The sequence below is a fragment of the Saccopteryx bilineata genome, chromosome 9, assembly GCF_036850765.1.
Source record: "Saccopteryx bilineata isolate mSacBil1 chromosome 9, mSacBil1_pri_phased_curated, whole genome shotgun sequence".
Classification (NCBI taxonomy): domain Eukaryota; kingdom Metazoa; phylum Chordata; class Mammalia; order Chiroptera; family Emballonuridae; genus Saccopteryx; species Saccopteryx bilineata.
In genome coordinates, this window is record NC_089498.1 from 2363777 (window position 1) to 2386731 (window position 22955).

General features: G+C 61.9%; 1 protein-coding gene across 1 annotated transcript; it reads right to left on the reverse strand.

The window, feature by feature from the left end:
• Positions 1-2834: 2834 nt before the first annotated feature.
• VSTM2B (V-set and transmembrane domain containing 2B) lies at positions 2835-22656 on the reverse strand. The gene is made up of 5 exons (XM_066242957.1): positions 22299-22656; positions 21585-21769; positions 20635-20664; positions 18875-19379; positions 2835-3130 (listed from the first exon to the last, which is right to left on the reverse strand). Exons 1-5 carry the CDS (start codon positions 22378-22380, stop codon positions 3042-3044), a joined length of 891 nt encoding a protein of 296 aa, XP_066099054.1. The 5' UTR covers positions 22381-22656; the 3' UTR covers positions 2835-3041.
• Between the last annotated feature and the right edge of the window lie 299 nt (positions 22657-22955).

A 22955-nucleotide genomic window follows, 5' to 3' on the forward strand; every position in this document is an offset into this window, starting at 1 on the left:
AATGCAGGGGCTCCTTCCGTGGGCGTGGGGCCTGGCTCACTGTCCCCAGCGTGCGCCCCTCCCCTCCCCACCGCCCCTCGCTGAGCCTGCAGTGGGGGTGGCCCGCCATCACCTCCTTCCTCCCTCCCCGTCCGGCCATGGGGCTCTCAGTGGTGTTCCTTGCCAGGCTGACCCACAGTTCCTCAGTCCCTTCCTCACAACCTGGGACCAGAGCTCCTGATCACCCTCCGTGCAGTCGTCCCAAATGGAAAGAAACAGTCTTGTGCTTGAACTTCTGTCTGCCCTGGGCTGGGAACAAACTCCAGAGGAAAAGGTGTTTTGGGTGGTATGAACTGGTGGTTTTTGTTTTGGGTGGGTACTTGTCCCTCCTGGTTTGCACAGACCCCTTATGGCCCACGCAGGCTGCCCACCTTTTGTTTTCAGCTTAGGGCACTGCATGCGGGACCCCAGAGAGCACGTGCCCAGGTGCCCATCAATTCATTTGTGGACCGGCAGGTGCCCACCTGACTGCTCCCTCCTTCAAGTCCAGGGCGCTGAGCCAGCAGGGACCCTGGCCCATGGGGATCTCGGCACCAGAGGGATCTGCTCTGGCCCCCTGCGGACCGAACTCCTCCTCAGCCTCAGTCTGACTCCCACTCACTTCAGTTGGGGTGGAGGAGGGGTTAAGCTCCCGCTTCAGGGAACGTGCTCCGCCTCATCCATGAGCTCGTTCCTGGAAATCTCTGGCCCCCAAGTGGAGACCCAAGGGCTGGTTCCTGTGCGTGCCAGGCGCTGCCAGTCTGTGCAGAACAAGGGGCCGCCCGGGGGGGGGGGGCAGCAGCGCCCCGGAGCCCACCTGCCTCCCCGCTCCCTGCCTGTGAGCACGACTTCAGGGCCAGCTGGGCCGACGGGGCCTCTGCAGAGACAGCTGGTGTGTGTGATGGGGAACAGATCCGCAGCTCCCGTCCCCCACGTGATCTGGCACGATGTCTGCCCACCCCTGGTCACTGATGCATCCTCTCCGCTCCACCTGGCCTCGGGGAGGCGCCCTGCTCGCGTCGAACCCCGAGGACCTGTATTTATTAACTTGTTCGCCCGCCGCAATATTGAGCTAGCTATAAAAGGAGATGAGCCTTCCGGACAGAACCGCTCTCCACCAGACACGGGGATTACATTTACAGCTCGACGGGTGCTGATCGATAGAAACGAAATGTGAGACCACAGAATGTATCCACCAGACACGGCGGGCCGGAGACGGCCTCCCTCCTCCCAGCAGCCCTGCCCGTCCGCCCCCCGCTGCTCGCGAGGGATGGTCCAGATGCACTTTTGTTTTCCTGTCCCCCAAAGGACAGCCGCTGTCCTCCCCACAGCAGCGGGCGGGCCGGATTGGGCTGCAACCAGGGCTGGGTCCTTGGTGGGGTGCAGTTCCAGCGCCGGCCAGCAGGGGGCGGGGCTCTGCACCCCGTGGGAACGCAGGATGGGGCTGACCCAGTCAGTGTTGACCGTGTTGCACGTTGCTCGTGGTGGTGTCCCGGGCAGAGTGCCTGGGAGAGTCTTGCATGAGCAATCAGATGCCCCTCCCGTGCACAGCGCACCGGCCAGAGCTCAGCACGCGGACCCAGGGAGCGCAGTCCTAACCTTGAGCCAGCCGGTGCTTCAGTGAGCGATGTCCTCGAGAAGCTCTCTGGACTAAAAACTGGGCAGGTTTTGAGCAAATCCGAGAGATCTTGGCTCTTTAGTGCAATCCCGCCAGGGAGCGGAGGGTGACACATGCATTTCAGAGGCTCAAAGCAACCTCTTCTAGATGCTCTGAGGAGGAGGGCGGAGGGCCTCCTCTTGTCCCCACATTCCCCGTTCCGTGGCAGTGACTTCTGGAACAGTCAACACACCTGCACATATGATCTCCAAAGGGGCAAACAGGTTGGTCAATTCGTGTAAACCCGAAGGAGACAGGCTGACGTGATTAATATCACACCTCCTTCCGGCAAACTCCCTTCTGGCAGACTCAAGCTCGGGGCTCCTGTCATTCCTGGCTCCCTGTGGTCCCCTATCCCAAAGGGAGGCTGGCAGAGCACTCCCGTCTGTGGTGTGGCCTTGGCCAGGTGCCCTGGGCTGTCCTCCCGTGGAGGGTGCAGCTGGTGTCAGGGGACGGGAGGCCACAGAGCATCCTGGCTGCGCTGGGCCCCCGGGGCCTGCCTCACATTGATCCATGCCTGTGGAACGCTTCTTTCAAAGTCCTCTTTTTTTATTCAACTGCTATACAGCAATATACAATACGTTGTATAAACAACTGTCTGACCTTGTTTCCAATGTTTATTTAAAAATAAATATTATTGACAGTGGATTTTAATTATGATAAGATGTATCTTCCTTTTTCATCAAAGTGTCTCAAAAGAAATAATTTAATTTAAAAAAAGGTAAGCCCCACCCCACCCCCGCACCCAAGGGAAAACAAGTAAACTGAAAAGAAAAAAAAAATCCTAAACACAATCATCTACTAAAAATATTTTGCTCTGTCAGAAAAGGTTGTGTGTGACCCAACATTTTTTTTTTTTTATATCGTATCCTAAAGATAATGGCTCAACTGTTCGTGCAAAAAAAAAAAAAAAAAAAAAAGAATACCGAGAGGGGAACTGGAGAAAGGAAACATACACAGAAGGAGAGGATCGTGGTCCCGGGCGCGCGGCACGGGGCACGCAGCACGCGGCACGGGGCAAGCAGCACGCGCCGGACACGCAGTACGCGGCACGCAGCACGCGGCACGGGCACGCGGCACGGGGCACGCAGCACGCGGCACGGGGCACGCAGCACGCCGCAGCACACAGCACGCGGCGGCGGCGCTGGCCGACCTCCCCATCTCCTTTGGAAACTGGATGCATTGTTGTGGGTGTACCACATTTGTGTGACTTTCCCCCAAATCGGATTTGTTTTCCACGTGGACTTTATCATGCTTCTCTCAGTCTCTCTGTGTCCATCCGGCGACACGGTTCTGGTCCTCAGCCCCGGTCCAGGAGGCGCCGTGGCCCGGCCAGGGTGTGCTGGCCGTGGGGACGGAGCGCCGGTCAGTGCCCCAGCAGCAGGCCCAGGAGCTTATGCAGAGCTAACAGCAGCAGGGACAGGAGTGGGTCTGAGGTGTAGGTGGGGCCCGTGCCTGCAGGGGACAGAAGAGAGCACTGTTAGCGCCTGATTCACGAGAACCTAGTGGCCCAAGAGAACCTAGACGGGCCCATGAAACTTCCCACAGCCTGGGCCTCTGGACTGGCTGCTGCGTGGGGGCTGTTTCAGGAGCCCGCTGTGGTCAACACAGGGGCACGGGGCCTCATGCGGGGTGTGCTAAATCGGATGTCTCGAGTCCCAGTTGTTACATTGGTTGAATAAAAAGACAGTGTGCTCCCTCTCCCATCCCCTGTTCCGAATACTATGCTGCAAAGTGCCCTCGATGTTTGAGGCCCAATTCCCCCCTCCTCCGGGAAGACCCCATGATTGCACACGACTCCAGACCCTCCCACCCCTGCCTGAATAAACTGCACAGCCTGGCATTCACTAGTGCCTTGTCTCGGGCAGCCTAGCGATTCTGCACCAGTCCAGTGTTTGGGGTCGAATCAGGGTGCTCAGAAATCTCTGGTTGGTGGAGGTGAGTGGGCTAGGGTCCCCAAGAGTGAGTCTAGCACCATGCCGGTGGGAGGTCACTTCTGCCTGGTTCACCAACACGGTCACAAATTCGGTCCCCTGGCCTGCCCTTGGGATGGTCACAGGTGCCTTCCTGTCTCACTTGGGCTGCCTGCCCAGCTGTCCGCCTGTCTGTCATTGGGGTTTTCGTCTGTTGGAAGTGGAGGAAAGCTCACCCAGACACCCCAGACTTCTCACCTGGAAGGTGGGTGCTTCCCCCAGAATTGCTGAGGAGAGGCTGTGTACAGGCTGCCCAGACCCTGGATGGCACCGCTAACCTGCTCAGAGTCAGGCTGCATTCCTGGAGGAGGCTGCCCGCTCACCTGGAAACCCTGTCCCCCACCTTCTCCCCCAAACCCGTCACCTGACCCTGCCTTCCTGTGCCAAGCAGAGGTGGTACTGCCTTCACTCGGCTGCCCACGCGAGCTGCTGCCAGGGCAGCTGGGTTGGTGGCTCTCCTGAACCCACTGCCTTTCCCCCAATCCCCAATCATCTGTGTCCTTGTCACGAGGCTCAGTCCTCAGACCCCAGGGCCCCGCTGTAAAAGTGGCGCGGGGCCCTTCCAGCTTGAGAGTCAGGGCTCCATGCATCATTTTGGCTCAATAATCCCGGTGCAAAGGGGGCTGAGCTGTCCACCGGGCCCGTCCCGTTTCCAAACACCATCTGAGCAGCACGGGCAGCGCGGAGTCACATGGGCTCGCTTTGCCCGTGGAGATCTTTCCACCGTGGTTGCCACCCTTCCTTGCAGCTTGCCCAGGCTCCATGCCATCCGTCCGCGGGGAGGACCGGGGTGCAAGTGCCGCCCCAAAGACGCACGTCCTCCTCTGCTGTTCCTCACCGTCACCCGTTCCTGGGACAGACGACGGTGGATGCAGTGACGGGTGATTTGATGGACAGCCAGGTGCCCGGTGGAACTCACCCAGGCTCAGGCGCTTGGAAGACGGGGTGTGGACGGCAGAGCACTGTGTCCTGGGCATGCGGGGCTTACAGGCACCCAGATCACCTGGCTGAGATCTTTAAGCTCCCCCAAATCCTGACCCTCAGGCAGTGCCACGAGACCGAGCAGCCACAGGAGGTGTTTAAAAGCAGCCAGTGTGTGTGCACTAGGACTCCAACCCTCCGGGCACACAGGAGGTGTTTAAAAGCAGCCAGTGTGTGTGCACTAGGACTCCAACCCTCCGGGCACACGGGGGGAGGGGGAGGGGAGGGGGGACCGCACATGGGTCGACAGCCAGGCAGACCCAGCCCGACCCACGGAGCCCTGGACACGGCAGACAGCAGGGGACACTTTAATTTGCCTCTAAATACTGCCTACGGGTATTATTCTCGCTGTGACAGTCTCACCTACTGGTGCTTAAGAGTTTTAAAGATGCACAAGGCATTCAAATGCCCTCGACGGAAACACCCAGCCTGCTGCTCTGCGTGGGGACAGGGCAGGAGTAGCTGGGACTGCAGGGCGCCCCGAGAATGGGTTAGAATTCAGGAGCTCGGCAGCTCAGTGTCCGCACCCCCCAGGCCCCTCGCTGCTGTCTCCTTGGAGGGAAAGTGACGTCTCTCTGGCACTCGGCCACTGGGCCCCAGGTCCCTGTCCTCACTGTTTCCCGGAGGGAACCCCGGGCCACCCACTGCTGTCTGGGGCTCAGCTGGCCCCTCTCGGGCAGGGGTGGGAGGAGCTTAGGGCTCAGCAGAGGAATGTCTCCTGTTGTCCTGGACTCTCATGATGCGTCTGTGTTCCAGGGAGGGGAGGCTGCCTGCCGTGCTGATTGGATGCTAATTTCTCTACTTCCTCCTTTCCCCAGGAGGGGCCGGAGCAACGCTGGGACACAGAAGTTTACCCGTCACGACCCTGCGGGAAAGCCAGGCTGCCTGAGCGGGGAGGGGGCGGCCGGAAGGAACAGGTGCTGATTCATTCTTTCACTGGGCGAGTAGCGCTGTTCTGCTCAGCATTCTTATAGAAGCCAAGGCCGCTGGGGCGGCGCTGTGGACGTGAACATCTACCCCTGCGACAGCGGGCGGGGGACGGCAGCCCCCCGAAGCCCCCGAGGAGGCTCCCGGAGAACACAGCGCCCAGCCCCCACTGCGGGTGAAGCGCCAGCCCCAGTGGCCTTCCCGCTCATCCGGCAGGAGCGGGATTCTAGAGGCCCCGTCAGGACACCTGGGACCCCGAGGTCACTCAGCGTCTCATGACGGGAGTGGAGGAGGAGGCTTTGCTCAGGTGGTCCTTTGGGGGCCTGGCTCTGCCCACGCTGCCCACAGGCCAAGTCGGAGAGCCAGGTTCCAGGAGGGATGCAGGCATGACCCCAATTCTGCCTCGGACTCCCCTAGGCGTGGGGGCACGGAGGGGACTGCCCTCCACTCGATGGGCATCAGGGTCACAGGGGGCTGCTCCTCTGCTGACCAGCGGGGACAGCCTGCCAGGGGGGCTCTGCCGTCACCTGCCCTGCCCGCCCGTCCAGGACCGTGGATGGTCCCCTCGGCCTCTGCGGTGCTCTGCGGTCTGTCACCTGGCTGTGGACGGGACAGAGCCGCAGCCCCACCCTGCCGGGGGCAGAGCAGCCCCAGTGGAACCTGGCTGGGTCTGTCCCCACCGGCCGGGGGACAGTGGCCCTCGGCCTCTGCGGTGCTCTGCGGCCTGTCACCCTGTTGGGGGCTGAGCAGCCCCGGGGGGACCTGGCTGGGCCTGTCCCCATCGGCAGAGAGGCAGTGGCCCTCGGCCTGCAGGTGCTCAGAGGCTGCTTCCCTGGTTGTGGTCGTCGACCCCACTTACCAGCTAAGGTTTATTTCAGGCTTGAGAACACTAAGCAAAACTCAACCACAACTGAGGCCCGGCTCTGCCCACAGAAACGGAACAGGCTGGTCCTGGCTCCTGTGGCCCAGGCTGGGCGGGTTGACACGGGGACGCCTGGCCTCGGCCCGTCCAGCACCGCCCTCGAACACGCACGCCTTTGTGAGGCAGCAGCCCCCGTGCACTCAGCTGCTGCACCAGTAAGCACGGCTGTCCGAGCACAGGGACAACGAGGGGACAGGCCCATCCTGTGTGACGCAGAGCGAGGCCACTCGCTGTCACAACCTGTCTTTTGAGCAAGGGCGTCTGGGCTGGAGAGGTCAGCCAGCGGCCGGGGCACCCTGGCCCAGCCCTTTGGGCACACTGGTCAGTTCTCCTGCTGCGTCAGGGGGCCAGCCCCTAGTGGCCCGGCTCCGAGCTCCGCTGAGCTCCGCTGGCCCTGAGGGCTGCACTAAGGACACGGCTCAGCATGGGGACGGGGGTCTCTCTGCTGGTGGCAGCTGGGTATAGACCGACTTTTAACCCTGTTCCTATCACTGCTCACCCCACTCTGCCCCGCTCCGTCCCGGGACCACACTGTGTGTGCGGTGGGCGGCTGGGCCCTGCCAAGGAGAAGGCTCTCCCTCGGGCTTTGTGGGGCCAGGCTGCCGGAAGTCCCTTCCTGGGTTTGCAGGTGAGCGGAGAATCGCCCTGGCCACGGGCAGGCACCACCCTCTTATCTGGGCGACACGGGTGCAGTCCAGGGCCAGGCGCAGTGCCGGGGCTCACCGGAGACCGGCCCCTCAGGCTTCTTCAGCATCGCCCCACCTTCCCACCCCCTGGCCGCAGGGGAGGGACACGAGTGCCCTCTCCTACAGGGCCCAGGGCCAAAGCAAAGGGACCAGATGGCTGCTCGTGGACTCGGTCCGGTCAGCAGAAGGGGCTGGCTTAGTGCACACAGAGGCTTAAACATTGTAAATCGTGACCAAACACATACGGCTCAGGAGACTTTTACATAAAAGCACGGATTTGGCGTCCACTGGGAAAGCCCGAGACCCGGGACGGTGGGGGCAGCTTCCCCACGGAGCTACAGGACCAGCAGCCACTGCCCTTCCCAGAACAGAAGCCCCTCTCACGGCTACCCACCCCCCACCCCAACCTGGGCCCAGGGTGGCCGCCAGGTGTCGCCCCGGCCCCTGGTGCCGACGGGCCTCCCTTTGCTGGCTGCTCAGGCGTCTCCGCCACCCAGCCCGGCTCTCGGTGGCTGGCTGAGTCTGTGGTCTCGTCGCCAGCGCCCATGTGGGATCCAGGAGGCCAGGCTCTCGTCCCACCTGTCCCCACATCGCTGTGTGACAACGGGGGGCTGCTGCTCCTCGCTCTGACATTCCTGATGGCCGCACCCCCCCCCTCTCTGCCAGGTAGCCCAGTCACAGCTGAGTGGGAAGATGTCACCCTGCAAGGAGGCCACTTTCCCTCCCACTGTTTTAATTAAAGCCTCTTCACAGATATTTATTCAAAGGGAGTCAGGAATCATCGAGCTAACAGAATTGGAGAGAATTAATTCCTGCCACAGAATTAAGGTGTGCTGGTAACTAGGGCAGAGACGAGAACAACAAACACCCCTGGGTCTCAACGGGGAATCACGACGCCGCAGAGAGACATCGAGTGGGTGAGGCCGCGGCGCAGGAGAGCGGGCGGGAGGCGGGTCCCTCGGTCCGTGCTGGCCCCGCCCTGCCGGCCCGTCCTGCTGGCCCCGCCCTGCCAACCCGTCCCGCCCCAGCCGCAGGCAGCAGGCCCCTGGGCTTGCAGACAAACCTCCTGATGGGTGATGTCCCCTGGGCGATGCCCACAGCAGCCTCGGTGACCAGGAGCCTGAGTGCGGGGTGAGCGGGCAGAGGCCGGTATTGCACACCGGTTCTCGCTGGCCGTGTCCGCTCCCCACCCTGCAAGGCCCCCGCGCAGTAGTGACCTCCAAAGCGTTTTCCCGCTGCCATGCCGTGCCCACCTCACTCCTTCACACACGCCTAGAGAACGCACCTAACGTGTGGAAACTTTACGGGTTCCTTCGGCCCACAGGAGGAAGAGCCACCGTCTCACGGCCACAGCGGGGTCTTCTGGGCGATCCTCTGTAACAAGGGCGCCTCCCGCACCTCTGCCGCCAGCCCTGCGTTCTGGCCCTCCTTTCCCTGTGAGCACCTCGGACGCACTCCAGCAGACTCCGGGCTCACCCCGCAGGACTGCTAATCCTTCTTCTCCTGTGTCCAGGTCTGACTTGTGCCTCCAGCCCAAAACAAACTGCTGCCTCCTCCAGGAAGCCCTCTGTGAGCACCCAGGCACAGAGGAAGACTTGGCATGAATGAATGTCTGTGCTGCTTCTGTGGCCCTGGCTTCTTCCCCCTTCTCTCTTCACCTTGTGAACACGTTCTCACACCATTTCCTGTCTCTGCGGCCATGGAGGCAGCCCACGCACCAGAGAGAGCATCGCTACAGATCACAGGAGGCTGTCTAGGGCCTGTTCTAGATCTAAGACTCACGCCGGGGTGCTGGAGTGCCCAGGCTGCAGAGGGAGGAGCGGGAGGCCTGCAGGATTTCACATGAGTGGGCCCTGCCCGTCCTTGGGGTGAAACAGCCCCATTTAGATCCAACTCATCCCTCCATGGCCTCCATACCCCTCAAGGCAGAATGCGCCCCAGGTCCCTCCAGTTAGGCAAAGAGTGGGTGATCACTAAAGGCTATCAGCGTGCGCGCAGGCCCGGGGCCTCAGCCTCCTCGTCTGCTCAGCGGAGCTGGCCCTGGCCGAGCTGAGGCAGCAGCAATGGCTAGACGGCCACTGGCCGGGACACAACAGCAGCTCCTTCCCCCGGCTCCCTCCCCGAGGACGCCTGGAGACTTCCCTCCGTTTCCCTCTGAGGATCAGTCTAGAGAAACACCATTTAACGGAAAAGGTTAACACACATTGTAACTGCCCAGGGATACTGCTCTGAAGATTCTGCAACATGTGCTCATTAAACAAAACCAGCGCAGAGGAGCTGCCCGGGTCCCCTCGCGCCAGAGCACGGTGCCGCGGACCAGGCTGCGTTCTGAAGCCCCGGCTTGTGTGTTTCTCTGAGGTGGGTCTTTAAGGGCCACCACGGTGATTCATCTGCCCGCCTGGAGATTTAATTTGTTAAAATGCTTGGAAAAAAATACATCTACATTCATTCACTTGTACATGGATGTTAGTAATCCACCCCTGTGTGCCCAGGATCCGGCAGAGGGCTGGGTCCCGCGCTCCCGCCCTCACTAAGGAGGTGGAGGGGTGGGGAGCTGGGGACGGCAGGCAGAAAGGGCTGGCATGGAATTCTGGGATGCACCCCTCCCCCTGTGGGACCTTTCTCCCCGACACCTCCTTCCTGCAAGATTCGGGCTGAGTATGCCGTGCTCGGCAAGAGGCTGTCAGTCCTGGGCACACCGGCAGCCCCGACCACCTGTCCTGCCAGACCCAGGCTGCAGCCCACACACACTCCTTCCCACTCACGTTTCATCCATGCCTCCACTCATCCTCCACCCCACCCCACCCCCCGTGCTCGCAGCAGCCGTCCCTTTGCTCACCCACAGCTACTGACTTACGTTTCTACCTGTCTGTCTGTCCAGACAGTGCGTCCACCCCGTCATCTACTGGCTGGGCCACTGTCTCTAATGTGGACTCCCTGCACCCGCTCTGTCCCAGCTCTCCAATCGCCACACTGCAGCCAGGGTGACATTTCCAAAAGCATCGTGCTCCGCTGCCCACTTGTTCCCTGTCCTGTGGCCAAGGGGACAAAGCCACAGCTCCCATTCTTGTCATGAGGCCGCACAGGGTGTGACCCCTGACTGCTCTTGGCTCGATCCCCCCAGCTCTGCTTCCTGCCTTCTCCGCTTCAGCCAGAGCTGTATTTGATCAGGACTCGGTACTGCCCTGTTTTCTCCTGCCACAGGACCTTTGCACATGCTGCCCCTCTTCCCAGAATGCCTGACCCTCTCTCCTCATGGAGCCAACTCTTAGCCATCTTTCAGATTATAGCCCAAGTGCCTCTCCCTCAGGGACCCAGGGGCTCAAGTTCCCCTAGTGTTAGCTCCCCATGGCCCACGGGTCTCTCCTTTGGAGAGCCAGCCACGGCCTCACATTTCCACTTGTCGGTGACTATTTGATCAGTGCCTGACTCTCAGGACCTGGCTGGTCTTATGCCCGCAGTGTCCTCAGCGTCCAGTACCGTTCCTGCACAGAGAAGAGGCTCAAGGGACACTTGAATAAGGAGTGAAGGAATGACCCATGTCAGGCCCAGTGGCCACGGGGGAGTGGGGACACAGACACCGGGACTGCCTTCCCGGGCATCAGTCTGGATGGGTGCTCGGCCGCGCCCGGACTCCAGGACACAGAAAGAAATGATGGGGGTCCCGAAACAGCAGCGCAGTCCTTCTGGGTGCTCAGGTCAGAGAAACCTTCCTCCCGCTGTGACGTGATTCCCAACCACCAGTGGGGTCCCCATCTTTCCTGAGCCCCTCTTGTGCCCCAGCTGAGGCCTGAGCTCAGTCTCAGAGCACCCCCTGCTCGGTCTGGCCACCAGGGTGAGACCGTGAGCTCCACCCCCCACCCCGAGTCAGGGCTGGTCTGCGAATGAGGCCCACAGCGAGACCCGAAGTCCAGGGGGCGTGAGGCCCACAGCGAGACCCGAAGTCCAGGGGGCGTGAGGCCCACAGCGAGACCCGAAGTCCAGGGGACGTGAGGCCCACAGCGAGACCCGAAGTCCAGGGGGCGTGAGGCCCACAGCGAGACCCGAAGTCCAGGGGGCGTGAGGCCCACAGCGAGACCCGAAGTCCAGGGGGCGTCTTCTAAGCCCCGGGCCCTGAGCTGAGCTCGACTCCGTCTGTGACTTGTCTGATGCTGTCGCTCTCTCTCCACCATGGGTCCCAGTGACACCCAGACCCTAACGGATGCAGGAGCTTGCGAGGGAATTCCGATTCACACCCCGTTGGGCTGGTGTGGGAAGCAAGGGCGGTTGTTACGAAGGGGGAGGGGCACAGGGCCTGGCCGATGCGTGATTCTGGGTGGCCGCAGCTCCGGAAGGCCCAGGAACGGAGACTTTTGTTGGCATGCACACTCTGGCGTGCCTACGAGCGGCTGGCTGAGCAGTGAGGAAGATACGGAATGCCAGGAGAAGAATGAGATGGTGGAAACGGTGGGGAGTCAGGCTTCCTCCCGGGCTCTTCTCAGGCTTTCCCGGGTTCACGCGCTCTCTCCTCCATCACAGGGGGCAACCCCTGGGGGCAGGCCTTGCCTAGGCCTCTGCTCCGGGCCTCAGCCCCTCAACGGGCGTCGGGCATCCTGCTGGGTGCCCTCGGGAGGTGCCCTGTGACCGTCAGCCTTTATGGACGCGCCAACCCTTCTGGCAAAGTGATCCCGTCTGCGCTGCATGGGGCAGAGCTCGGGGCAGGGGTGACGCGTGGGGGAAGTCCTCGAAACGTGCAGGCCTCACGCTCTTGCTGGGCGCCCAAGCACCCCCTGAAGCTACTTCCGTGGCTCCCCGCTCGGCAGCAACTAAACCCCTGACCCAGAGGAGGCCGAATCGGGCCATCCGTCGTCATCGTGGTATGATAGCACAGCCTCCCCGAGAACACCAAAGCCGAGGACAAGCAGGAGCAGGGCGGGATGGGCAGTTCTGGGGGCCGGGCCTGTCTGCCTGCCACCTTGCACCTGCCTGCGCCCCCACTCAGGACAAAGGGGAGCTTCCTAGTGCTCTGGACCAGAGTTTCCGAGGGATGCCTGGTAACAGCAAAACATGGGGGGGGGCAGAAAAGATGATACCCCCCACACACTTCCACCCTGCCACACGCCCCGTGCTGCAAAGGTGTCTTAACACCCAGCCGGCATCTCTCGTAGAGCGCAGGGGTTTAGGCCACAGCCAAGCCCTTGCCTCTGTCCACACCGGGCAGAACTAATCAATATCGTATTACAACAGCACTTGACCTCGGTGGTCCCCCGGGTGCTCGCAGAAGCCTTAATATTCAGAGCTTTAAACACGTGCACCTGGCGGGTTTAATGAGATGCGCCCTGCCGGGTTTGGCTCCTGGTGACATTTAGAAAGGCTGGCTCTCCACTGGCCCCGCGGGGGCTGCCGCCCAGCCGGGGAAGGGGTCTGGGCTCCGGGGAGGGAACTGTTAGATAAAGCAAGGCAGGAGGAGGTTGGCAGGACTGCAGAGAGGAGGGAAATCCACGAGCCAGGCACAGAACACCTGGTAAGTGCTCAGGAAGAGGCAAGTTCTGTCAACGTGTCATCTGTCATCGTTAGAGTCCACAGGGGAGCTGTTTTGTCCTTAACTGGGGTCTTTTTGCGACTGAGAGAACGACCATGAGCTGGCTGACCCTCCAGGGATGGACAAAGGCCACTCGATCCATTCGGTGTGACTTTCTCATTCCACAGGGTGCAAGGTCGGGGGTCAGGTGGGGAAAGAGAGGCCTTCAGAACAAAGATCCCTGGAATCTCACACCACCTACAGGAAGCCTCCACTGATTGCCTCAGCTGGATAGGAGCCATCCCCGCTTGGGAGTCCCATGGACACAGACGGCTCTGTCCTGGGTCCGTGGCAACCACGGCACTGGCTGATGAGAGGATGACACGTGGCTGACAGTCCCCCATGCTGGCCACTGTCAGGGAGGATGCTGGCACCTCTAGCTAGCTGGGAACCACCCCCCCACCCCCGTTTTCATTCTGAAACCCTTTCCTTTTCTCTTTCAGGTGCTTGGAGAGCCTCGGCCTCTCTTCCCGGGGCAACGTCATCTGTCAGCTTTATTTTCTCTTTAATTATGATCCTCGGGTCACAGCAGAGCTTGGGGGAAGAGCAGACTGTGTATTCACAGCGTCCTCCTGAGTCCGGGGAGATGGGAAGACCGGGTGACAGCGCCTGGCCGCGCCGTACCATTTCCGCCAGCTCTGTCATGCCGGGCGTGGAGGGGTGATGCGCTGAGAGTGAGTGCCTTCACCTTGTCCAGGGCCCCTTGGCTCCTGGTTGGTGGTTGCCATGGAGACAGCCGAGGCTGCTCCCCCGGATGGCTCCCGGCAACAGCAGCCTCTCTCTCAAACTGCCCGCCGGCACACCCATGGCCTTGGACGTCTTCCTCTCCTGGTTAATTGAAATACCGAGAGCATGCTCTCCGTGTGGGCCCCGGGCAGGAGCGGGCCACCTCCAGCTGGTGCTCTGCGGGGGCCGGCGCCTCTCCTCGGAGCCCGAGCCCCAAGGCTCATTAGAGGGTCACATGCCACAGCTGGGAGCCCCAGGTCCCTGCAGAAGGGAACCTCTTGCCCCAGTGACAAGGAGCCGGTCAGTGACAAACGGCATTCTTCAGAGGCGGGTCTCGGCCTCACCTCCGCGCCTTTCCCGGTTTAAAAGGTTTGCCTGAAAGATACTATTTTCTTTCTTTCTCTCTCTTTCTCCTCTCTTTTTTTTTCCAGCAACAGCGACCAGCAACAAAGTGCTCATGAAAAATAGGTCAGCATTCAGATTAATTAGGAGCCAGGTTGACGAGCGTGGCCAGGAAGGGGCCGTCTCCCGTGCCGGCTGTGCTGTGCTAATCCAACCCGTGTTATTTTTAAGCACAAATATCAAAATGTCTCTTGGCAAATGGGACGTGAAATGAATGAGGTTTTGCACATAAACTTTTAGTGCAAAATACATATCTGGCTGCTTGTGACACGTGTGAGGCGCAGGAAGGGTTTTCTGGCCGGGCTGTGCGGAAGCTGAAGTGTGGGGATTCGTGTAAGCGCCCCCACCCCACCCCCTGACCCCGGCATTACCTACATGGTTCACTTAAAAACAACAGAGCAACACAGCCTCGTCCGGGACTTCTGACTTCAGAAATCGCTTAACAGGTGGCTGTCTGGGGAGGTGGGCTGCGGCCATCCCTGATGTTGCTAATCCGAAACAGCCAGAGGGTCCACCTGACCCCGGCCTACAACCAGCTTGATAATTAGACCACCTTGTTCATTAAACCCAGGTCAGTGACCCAGCCCCGTGACCACCTGCTATTTAGAAACTCAGCTCTGGGTTTGTCCTGGAGAAGGGATGGGGTGGGGTCCGTCCTTCTCCCCCTGAGCTGGGCATTCCCCGTGCCCCTGGTCCCCTGCCCACGCTCCTCTGCTCCGCCCCGAGCCCTGGAGGCCGCCCCTGCAGGCTGCAGCACGGTGCCCTTGCCCCTAGCTCCCAGGAGGGTTTCGGCCAGTGTGGGGGGGTACAGACCAGAGTCGGAAGGGCAGGCAGACAGGGAGGCCCTTGCTGGACCACCAGGGTTGGCTGTGTCTCTCTGCCAAGGCCCCAGCTCCTATCAGACTGGCCTCTGTGGGTACTGCTAACTGCTTCCTCCCCTTGCTCTTGGGGACCAGCTGGGGGCCACTCTCGTCCTTCAATGGCTGCCCTAAGTTTGTCCACACCTTAAAAAACCACACTCTTGGCCTCTCCCCTGTGCCCGTTTGAATGTGCCGACCGCTTTGCCAGCACTCTGACGGATGCACTCCGTAAACACTTGCCCGTAGACCAAGTGGCAGCAGCCCCTCCCTGCGCCCTCCCCTCTCAGCTGCTCAGAACTGGGAGCTCCAGAGACCACGCCTGAGGTCGCTGCCTGGGGTTCCCCGTGTGGCCCCTGCAGCTGGGCGCCTGGCTGGCCTGCTGCGTCCCGGGGAGGCTCCCCACCCTCCAGCTCCAGGACCGAGTGCTGCTCACGGACCCACAGCCCCACAGAAGCTTTACCAATGCCCCCCACCCGGACACGGCCTGCAGGCTTCACCCATCGATGACAGCCCACAGGCTCGGTGGCCTTCGGGGATGGGGCGAAATGGGACCTCCTTGATGGCAATGCTCCCCCACCTTGGGGTCATGGCCATTGGGGTGAGTCTGTCTCTTAGAAGTCATCAGATCCATTTCTGCATGCCCAGAGTGGGGCACAGAGGTGCCCCCAGCACAGTGGCTCTCTCAAGAGCGTCGCCCAGAGAGCAGAGGACCCAGGCTTCTGCTCTCCCAGAGGAAGGTCTGCCTTCCTGGCCTTCAGAGGGTCAGCTGGGGACAAACTAGGGCTTCTTTCTGAGACAGGTCTGCATGGTTCCTGGCCTGTTCGGGATCTGGCAAGGGTTCTGGGGTGACAGAGACCTCAGGGGCCACCAAACTCCTAGAGTACTGCCCAGTCAGCCCTGGTGGGAACCCAGCCGGCTTCACTTTCTGGAAGGAAATGAACATTACCTCCCACTCCAGGGAGGCCAGAGGAGCCCCTGGCCTGGGCTGCTGCCCTGCTATACGTGGGCATGAGCTTGCAGGAAACCCTGGGCACTGTGGCACCAGAACTGAGCTGACTGGGGACCTCCAGGTCTCCCAGAAAGAGGGTTACTGTCCATTCCACCTTCCATGATGGGTAATCGCCGTGGAGATGTGCTGGCCCCCGTGGCCAGCCCAGAGACTGGACATCTGACCAGCCATGCCAGGCAGTCAGCTCAACCAGTGGCTGGGCTCAGGGATGCAGGCTCCGCCAGGGTGAGAGGGAGACTCAGCAGGAAGGTGATCCTGACTTTGGCCTCATTAACATCTTTGCGAGCACTACCAAGTTCACTGTCAAAGATCTCTTTCCCACGGCGCTTCCTGGACTATAGCCTTCAATGGTCCCTGTGGCCTCCACTGCGTGGCCTCCAGCTGCCAGCCACTTAGCTTTCCCCTTCGTGTCCTCTCCTGCCGGGAGAGGTAAGGACCACGGTGATGACAACAAACATTTATACAACCATTCCCACACCGAGCTCCCTCTGAGGTCAGGGATTACTTCGTCTATCTGACAGATGCAGAAACACATTCAGAGAGGTTAAGCCACTTGCCTCAAGTCACACAGCCAGTGAGTGGCGGAAGCACCACTGGTACCTGCCTTCCAAATACCCTGCCCAGAGGCACGATCTAGCCTGAGACACACACGTTTACTTGTTGGGGCCCAGGGATGACACAGACAGGGTCTTTTCGTCACCAACCAGCATCAAGTAAGCTAACCGCTCTGCAAGTCCGTAAGCACTTTCTCACTAGACCTACTGTGTGCTAGACGGAGGCCGCTCCCTTGCCCAAAGAGTCCTCCTCCCCTTCGACTGTGACTAGCCGAGGACTACATTTCCCAGACTGCCTGGCAGCTAGGTTGGCCCAGGTGACTGAGTTCTGGCCAATGAACAAGGGCGGAAGTAACATCTACCACCTGGAGGCCTGGGAGGCCTCTAGAACTTGTCCTGCCGCCATCTACCCCAGCTCTTCTTTGAGAGAATGCAGCCCTACCAAAATGATTGGAGCGGCTATTTTCTTAACCTTTCAGGAATGACACACGCTTGGAACCCTAATACATGCACAAGAAAGAAGGCAGTTCATTGCAAACGGTGGAGACTCTGAGCACCAGAGCCTGGTTCTCCCCGGCAGGGGGGTCGAGAAGGCCACTTCCCATTCTCTCTTCCCTGGGCTGTTGGTGGTGTGTTGCTGCCCAGAGCGACCCTGGAAGCCACTTGCTGAGGACAGTAGGCTTGGGTCCCTGAGTGACTGCATGGAACAGAGCCACCGCAGCCCGTACGCTCCAATCCAGAGCAGGACCTGACATGAACTAGGATCATACATTTTCCTGGGGAGGGGCTGGTTATCTGTCACAGCAGCTAGGATGATCTTAAACTAGTATGGAGAATAGAGAGTTCCGGGTCAGCCGGGGGAGCCGGGCCCTGTGGAGATCCCAGCTGACTCACCTTTCCCCACAGCCTGGGGGAAAGTTTGGTGGGTTCCCGTATGGCACTTAAGAAGGGACGTGGCTTTCAAATCTAGCCAGTGGCCTGACCCACAAGGAGAAGCCCCCACAGGGGTGTAAAGTAACTGAGAAACAACCGGACTGATGTTGAAGACAGACTGGTAGGTCTCAGCCGTCTGGAGGCTGGAGAAGCAGCCAGGGGTAGGCTAGGAAGTCCATCACTGCAGACCCAGAGGGTGACCCAGAGTCCGCTTTCTTCACAGGCTCTGACGCTGGCGGCAAGGGGACTGCACTCTGAGAACCAGGAGAGCAGGGCACGGCAGGGCACTCCCCCCACCAGGAAGGTTCGCCCGCTGCCCGCTGCCCCTGAAGCCCAGCCCCCCTGTGCTGCAAGGCCCGGAGGGGTGCTCCCCGTGGAGCCCAGCTATGCCACAAACCAGACTAGCGGTGGGTTCGGAGAGGGCCTGGCGGGCCTGGAGTCGAGCAGGGAGTGAGCACTGGGTTCAGCACAGGCCTGGAGTCGAGCAGGGAGTGAGCTCTGGGTTCAGCACAGGCCTGGAGTCGAGCAGGGAGTGAGCACTGGGTTCAGCACAGGCCTGGAGTCGAGCAGGGAGTGAGCACTGGGTTCAGCACAGGCCTGGAGTCGAGCAGGGAGTGAGCAGTGGGTTCAGCACAGGCCTGGAGTCGAGCAGGGAGTGAGCTCTGGGTTCAGCACAGGCCTGGAGTCGAGCAGGGAGTGAGCTCTGGGTTCAGCACAGGCCCGGAGTCGAGCAGGGAGTGAGCAGTGGGTTCAGCACAGGCCCGGAGTCGAGCAGGGAGTGAGCAGTGGGTTCAGCACAGGCCCGGAGTCGAGCAGGGAGTGAGCAGTGGGTTCAGCACAGGCCCGGAGTCGAGCAGGGAGTGAGCAGTGGGTTCAGCACAGGCCCGGAGTCGAGCAGGGAGTGAGCAGTGGGTTCAGCACAGGCCTGGAGTCGAGCAGGGAGTGAGCAGTGGGTTCAGCACAGGCCTGGAGTCGAGCAGGGAGTGAGCTCTGGGTTCAGCTCCGCAGCCCATCTTGAGAGGCGGAGGGTCGGTATGGTGCGTTGGGAGGGAGGACACACTGGGCAGAGGTGTGCCCACCCTTTATACCCCCCATTGCTACCCATGGCCGCTCCTCCCCAGAGATGCCAGCCCACCTCCGAGGATGCAGTCATTCCATGTTTCTGACCTTCTGCTCTGACTCCCTTCTGCCTCCCGAGGAGAGCAGGCCTCAATCTCTGGGTGCCCTCCTAACAATGGAAGAGCTCCAGCCTCACCCCAACCCCCACCACGAGGACCCCATGGGGACTGGAGTGACGATGGAGTGACGATGTATCGCCCCGCCGGTGTCTGGGACCCAGCCTCTCCCAGCTGGGCCCAGCCATGCTGCATGGACCATCTGTTCAATAGCCAGGCGGCACCCCCATACACAGCCTGCCTCCCAGAGAGGGCTCCCCACACTCCAGCTCCAACATCCACAAATACAAGTGGCGAATGCTTCCAGAGGCCAACCATAAAGACAGGCAAACAGTGAAGAGAGCCCCAGTGTACCAAGTACCATGAGGACTCGTGCAGAAATGACTAGACTATAAATGACCCCAGTGGGGCCACCTCTGGGCTCAGCCCCGCACCCGGGGTTATCACCGCGCAGCCTCGCCGGCGTGTCCCCTCTCGACGCCCACCCTTACCGGAGCCGTGCCTCTGGCGCAGAAGGACCGCCTGGCCGCGTGGTGGCGACGCTGACGATGCAGCGGCTGCAGCAGCCACGGTGGCGGTAGCTGTGTGGGCGGCGGAGTCCGTGGCGGCGACCTCGGGGACTCTGGGCCCTGGACCAGGACCGAGGGTGGCGGAGGGGCTCCCCGGAGGCGGGTTCTCGTCGCCGCCGCTGGGCGCGGAAGTGGCGCGGCCCGCGGCGCGGGTGGCGCCCACGTGGTTGGCGTTGGAGGCGCTGGCGGCGCTGGCGGGGCCGTGGCGACGCGGGCCGCTGCTCTGGATGTGGGAGACGGCTTCGGCCGCCTGCATGTTGGGCGGCGCGAAGCGCGAGAGCACGCGCAGCAGCGCCTGCGCCTTGTGCTCCTGCGTGTCGTCGTCGCTGTAGTCTGACACGCGGCACTCGTACACGCCCTCGTCTTGCTGCCGCACGGCGGACAGCCGCAGCCGGTGCGAGATGTCATTGCCTTGGACACGCACGGTCTGCAAGAGAGCCGAGCTGGGGTCAGAGGCCAGGGTGGCCAGGCTGCCCCCCCCACCGTGGCGCCCTCATGCCACAGCGCCCCAACACTTCTCCCTCCGAGGTGTGCCCATTGTCACCCCTCAGGTTTCCTTCCTCCCCTTGTCTTCCCCGTGGCATGGGGCTCCCCACTCTGACTGGGCCCAGGGTGGCCCTGCCCATCGCACTGTGTCCCCAGGTCCCCATCATCCTAACCGAAGGCTTTAAAACGGGGCGTGCAACAGGCAGCGTGGGCTGCGGCATGGCCTTCAGTCCCGCCTCCACATCTGCCACCATGACGCTTCTTCATTCTAAAGTCTGCAGGGCCTGAGTGGTGTCTGCAGGACACCACCCTGCCCTCGGAGGACATATACCTGCTCACATCCCACAGCCCTACAGAGCTAGCCCTCCACCCTCCCAAATGGGCAGGGGACTCTGAGGCTGCTGCCGGCCCTTGTGGCTCCCTATTCCTCATGAACCTGCCCTTCTCCTGGTCGGCCTGGCGCTCCCAACAACTAAGGGCTCACCTCCCCACCCCTGCAGCTCGGTGGGCTCCCTGGGGAAGTGCCCCATCTGTGGCCCTCACCTTGCACCTGGGAAACCCTCACCTCTGAACCTAGTGCCAGAGGAGGCCCTGGCAGTCTTCAGACCCTGGTATTTGCACCGTCCAGCTGAGGAAGCTTGGGCGCATCTCCTCCCTGAGTTACAGACCCCATGAGCCCCGGCTCGATGAAACCTGGTCAGACCACTCACAACACCCCTGCCTCCCCTCCCCGGCAAGCCTACGACACCTGTTACTAGACCTGCAACCCAGGCCAGAAGAAGGCTGCAGGAGGGCACTGGCTAGGCCTGGGGCAAGGGTGGGGCCCACCAGCCGGAGCAGGGTCTCAGCCGGGCGAGGAGCAGCCACTCCACTCGCTGGGAGGAACGCTCCTCCAGCGGAGGAGATGCAGGCCGACAGGCAGGGCCTGAGCGGCCGCAGGGGAAGGAAAAGTTTACAGGTGGCGTGAAGGGGAGGCAAGAGATTCAAGCCTGGGACCCTCGATTTATACAAAGGAGAAACTGATCCCGCTACTGGCAACAGATGGCGCCCGGACACACCGAGCAGCCGCCAACGCGGGGCTGCGAGGAAGTCCCTGCATCAGCAGGGCTGCCGAGCCTTTCTAACAGGGAGGAAGCTGCGGGGCGCAAAGCGGCCAGAAGGGGGCTCCCGCGGCCCGCGCCGGGCTCCACACTTACGCTGATTTTAGTTGCATCCTTATTTGTTACCTAAAATGCAAAGAGGGAGAGAGGGAGACATTAGGCTCTCAGCTTTCAGGCCGGGGGGACTCAGATGTGCCACCGGCCAAGGGACTCTCCGTAGGTGGTCTGGGACTCAAAACCGCTGGGGTGTGGCGGGGGCTGCGTGCGCGGAGCACCTCGGGATTTCCAGGAGTGAGTCGGGAAGGAGGCAGGGCGTGCAGCTAAGCATGGTGCTTGGCCAAGGAAAGGCTGCCCTGGCACACCTGCTGGCCAAAGAGGGGAGGCTGACGGTGGGAAGGAATGATTGACCATCTCCACCCTTTGCAGCATCTCTGTTCCTGCTGTGTTTTTCTAAACCTTGTGAAAAACTGGATGGAAGGTCTGGTGTATCTGTGGGATGCTGGGTAGAGGGAGACGCGAGAGTGTGTGTGTGTGTGTGTGTGCGTGTGCATGTGTGACAGTGTATATAAGAGACTGTGGGTTGAAGCACGGCGGCTGTGGGTGCCTTCCTCCTGATCCTGTAAGGATTGGAGGTGTGGCCTGGGGGCTTCCCGCTGTACAGGGTGCTCTGCTGGTCTCTGGAATGCAGCCCAGAGGAGATGAACTCTTTGGCCTGGTGCCCTGGGGACCTCTGAATGGCAGAGGGCAGGGAAAGCCCAGTGGACCAAGTGGTCTTTCCTCACCAGCCAGCACCCATCAGACTCTGGGCCCGCAGCCAGCCAGCAAGAGCAGGCCAACCGGATGAGGTGTGGCTTCTTAGGGGAGAGGTGTGGACTTCGTGGAGGTTCCGGAGAAGGGAACGAAAGAACACGATTTGGGGGTAACCACTGGTGGTGTTGAAGATGCCACTGGGACGGGGAGGGTGGGAGATGGGCCGCGCCACAGGGTGGCGCTCTGCCTTCCTGCCGGGTGACCCACCGCCCAGCCTGACCAGGGATCCCCGTTACCTTGCTCCGGGCACCGGGCACGCTGAGCGCCAGTTCGTGCAGCAGCTCCCGGGGCGGCTCTTTCAGGTACCACCACTGAATCTCCAGCGAATACGAGGTGGCTCCGCTGGCCCGGAAAGCGCAGGGCATTTCGATGTCGTCTCCCTCCAGTACTGTCACATCTTTGGGGACTTCGGTAAATGTAGCTGGGGGCGGGGAAGAGAGAGGCGTGACCAGCTGTGGGGCGGAGGCCTGGGGCTGCCCGAGGGGAAAGGCTCGCCCCGGCTCGCGGGCCGCGCGCTTCCCGCCTTCGGCTCCACGCGAAAGCTCAGGTGCCAGCGAAGTTCCTTCAGCAGCTGCGGGGCCGCCACAGAGACCCGCCGCCGCAGCACGCTCTTCCCTCCGGGGCGGCGGGGCGCCCTGAGCGGCGCACGCTGCTTACCCGCGCCACCGCACTACCCGAGCTGGGCTGGGGCGTGCCAACTCCCGCGCCCCGCGCCCCGCCTTTCCGCAGCTGGATCCCGGTCCCGCTCCCAGTGACCCGGGGCCGCGGCGGTGGCGACCCTCCGCCGCTCTCTTCCCCCTACCCCTCCGGGCCCGGCTGCACGCCGGGATTGCTGGAGACCGGGAACCTTCTCCTTTTCCTCCTTCTCCGCGGCGACCCCGGCAGGCCAGCCCTGACTGCCCTGGCAAGGGTCACCCGAGCCCCCACGGCAGCGAAGTTCCCGCGCTCACCGTCGGCCACGAAGAGCAGCAGGGCGTGCAGCAGCAGCGGCGGCAGGTATCCAAGGGCGCCGCGCTGGTTCCGCTGTTCCATCTCCCGCGGGGGGCGCGGCGGCGGCGGCGTGGGCTCGGATCCGGTCGGGGCTCCGGCTAGGACGCCTCCGAACCTGCCATGATCCCGCGCGGAGCCCCCTCCCCCGGCCGCCAGCGGCCGCCAATCAGTCCTGCTCCCTCGCCGGCTTGCCCGGCGCGGCTCCGGCGGGAGCGGGGGGTCTGCGCGAGGGGCGCAGAACGCGAGGTCCCGCCTGGAGACTACTGGCGATGGGTCTGTGCCTCCCTCTATCCCGGCGTCCGCTGGACGATGGGGAACCGCAGGCTAGTCTCTGCCCCGCGGGCCGGGGAGGAGCTGGGCCGGGCCAGGACTCATCTCTGGCCAGGAGAGCGCGCGCCTCGGAGATGCGAGCAGAATTCTGCCTCCTGGTCTCCTTCTGGTTGGGGACTGCCACCTCCTCCGGTTCCTGCCGAGCTCCCCCGTCTCCGCCTCCGCCGGTCGCTCCGCGGCTCTTTCCGCAAGGCGAGTGGGCGCTCAGCCGCGGCGCGCAGACCTGGCGTCCGACCCAGGGCAGCGCAGGGAGAGCGGGTCCGGTGTGGCGGACCCAGAGCCGGAGA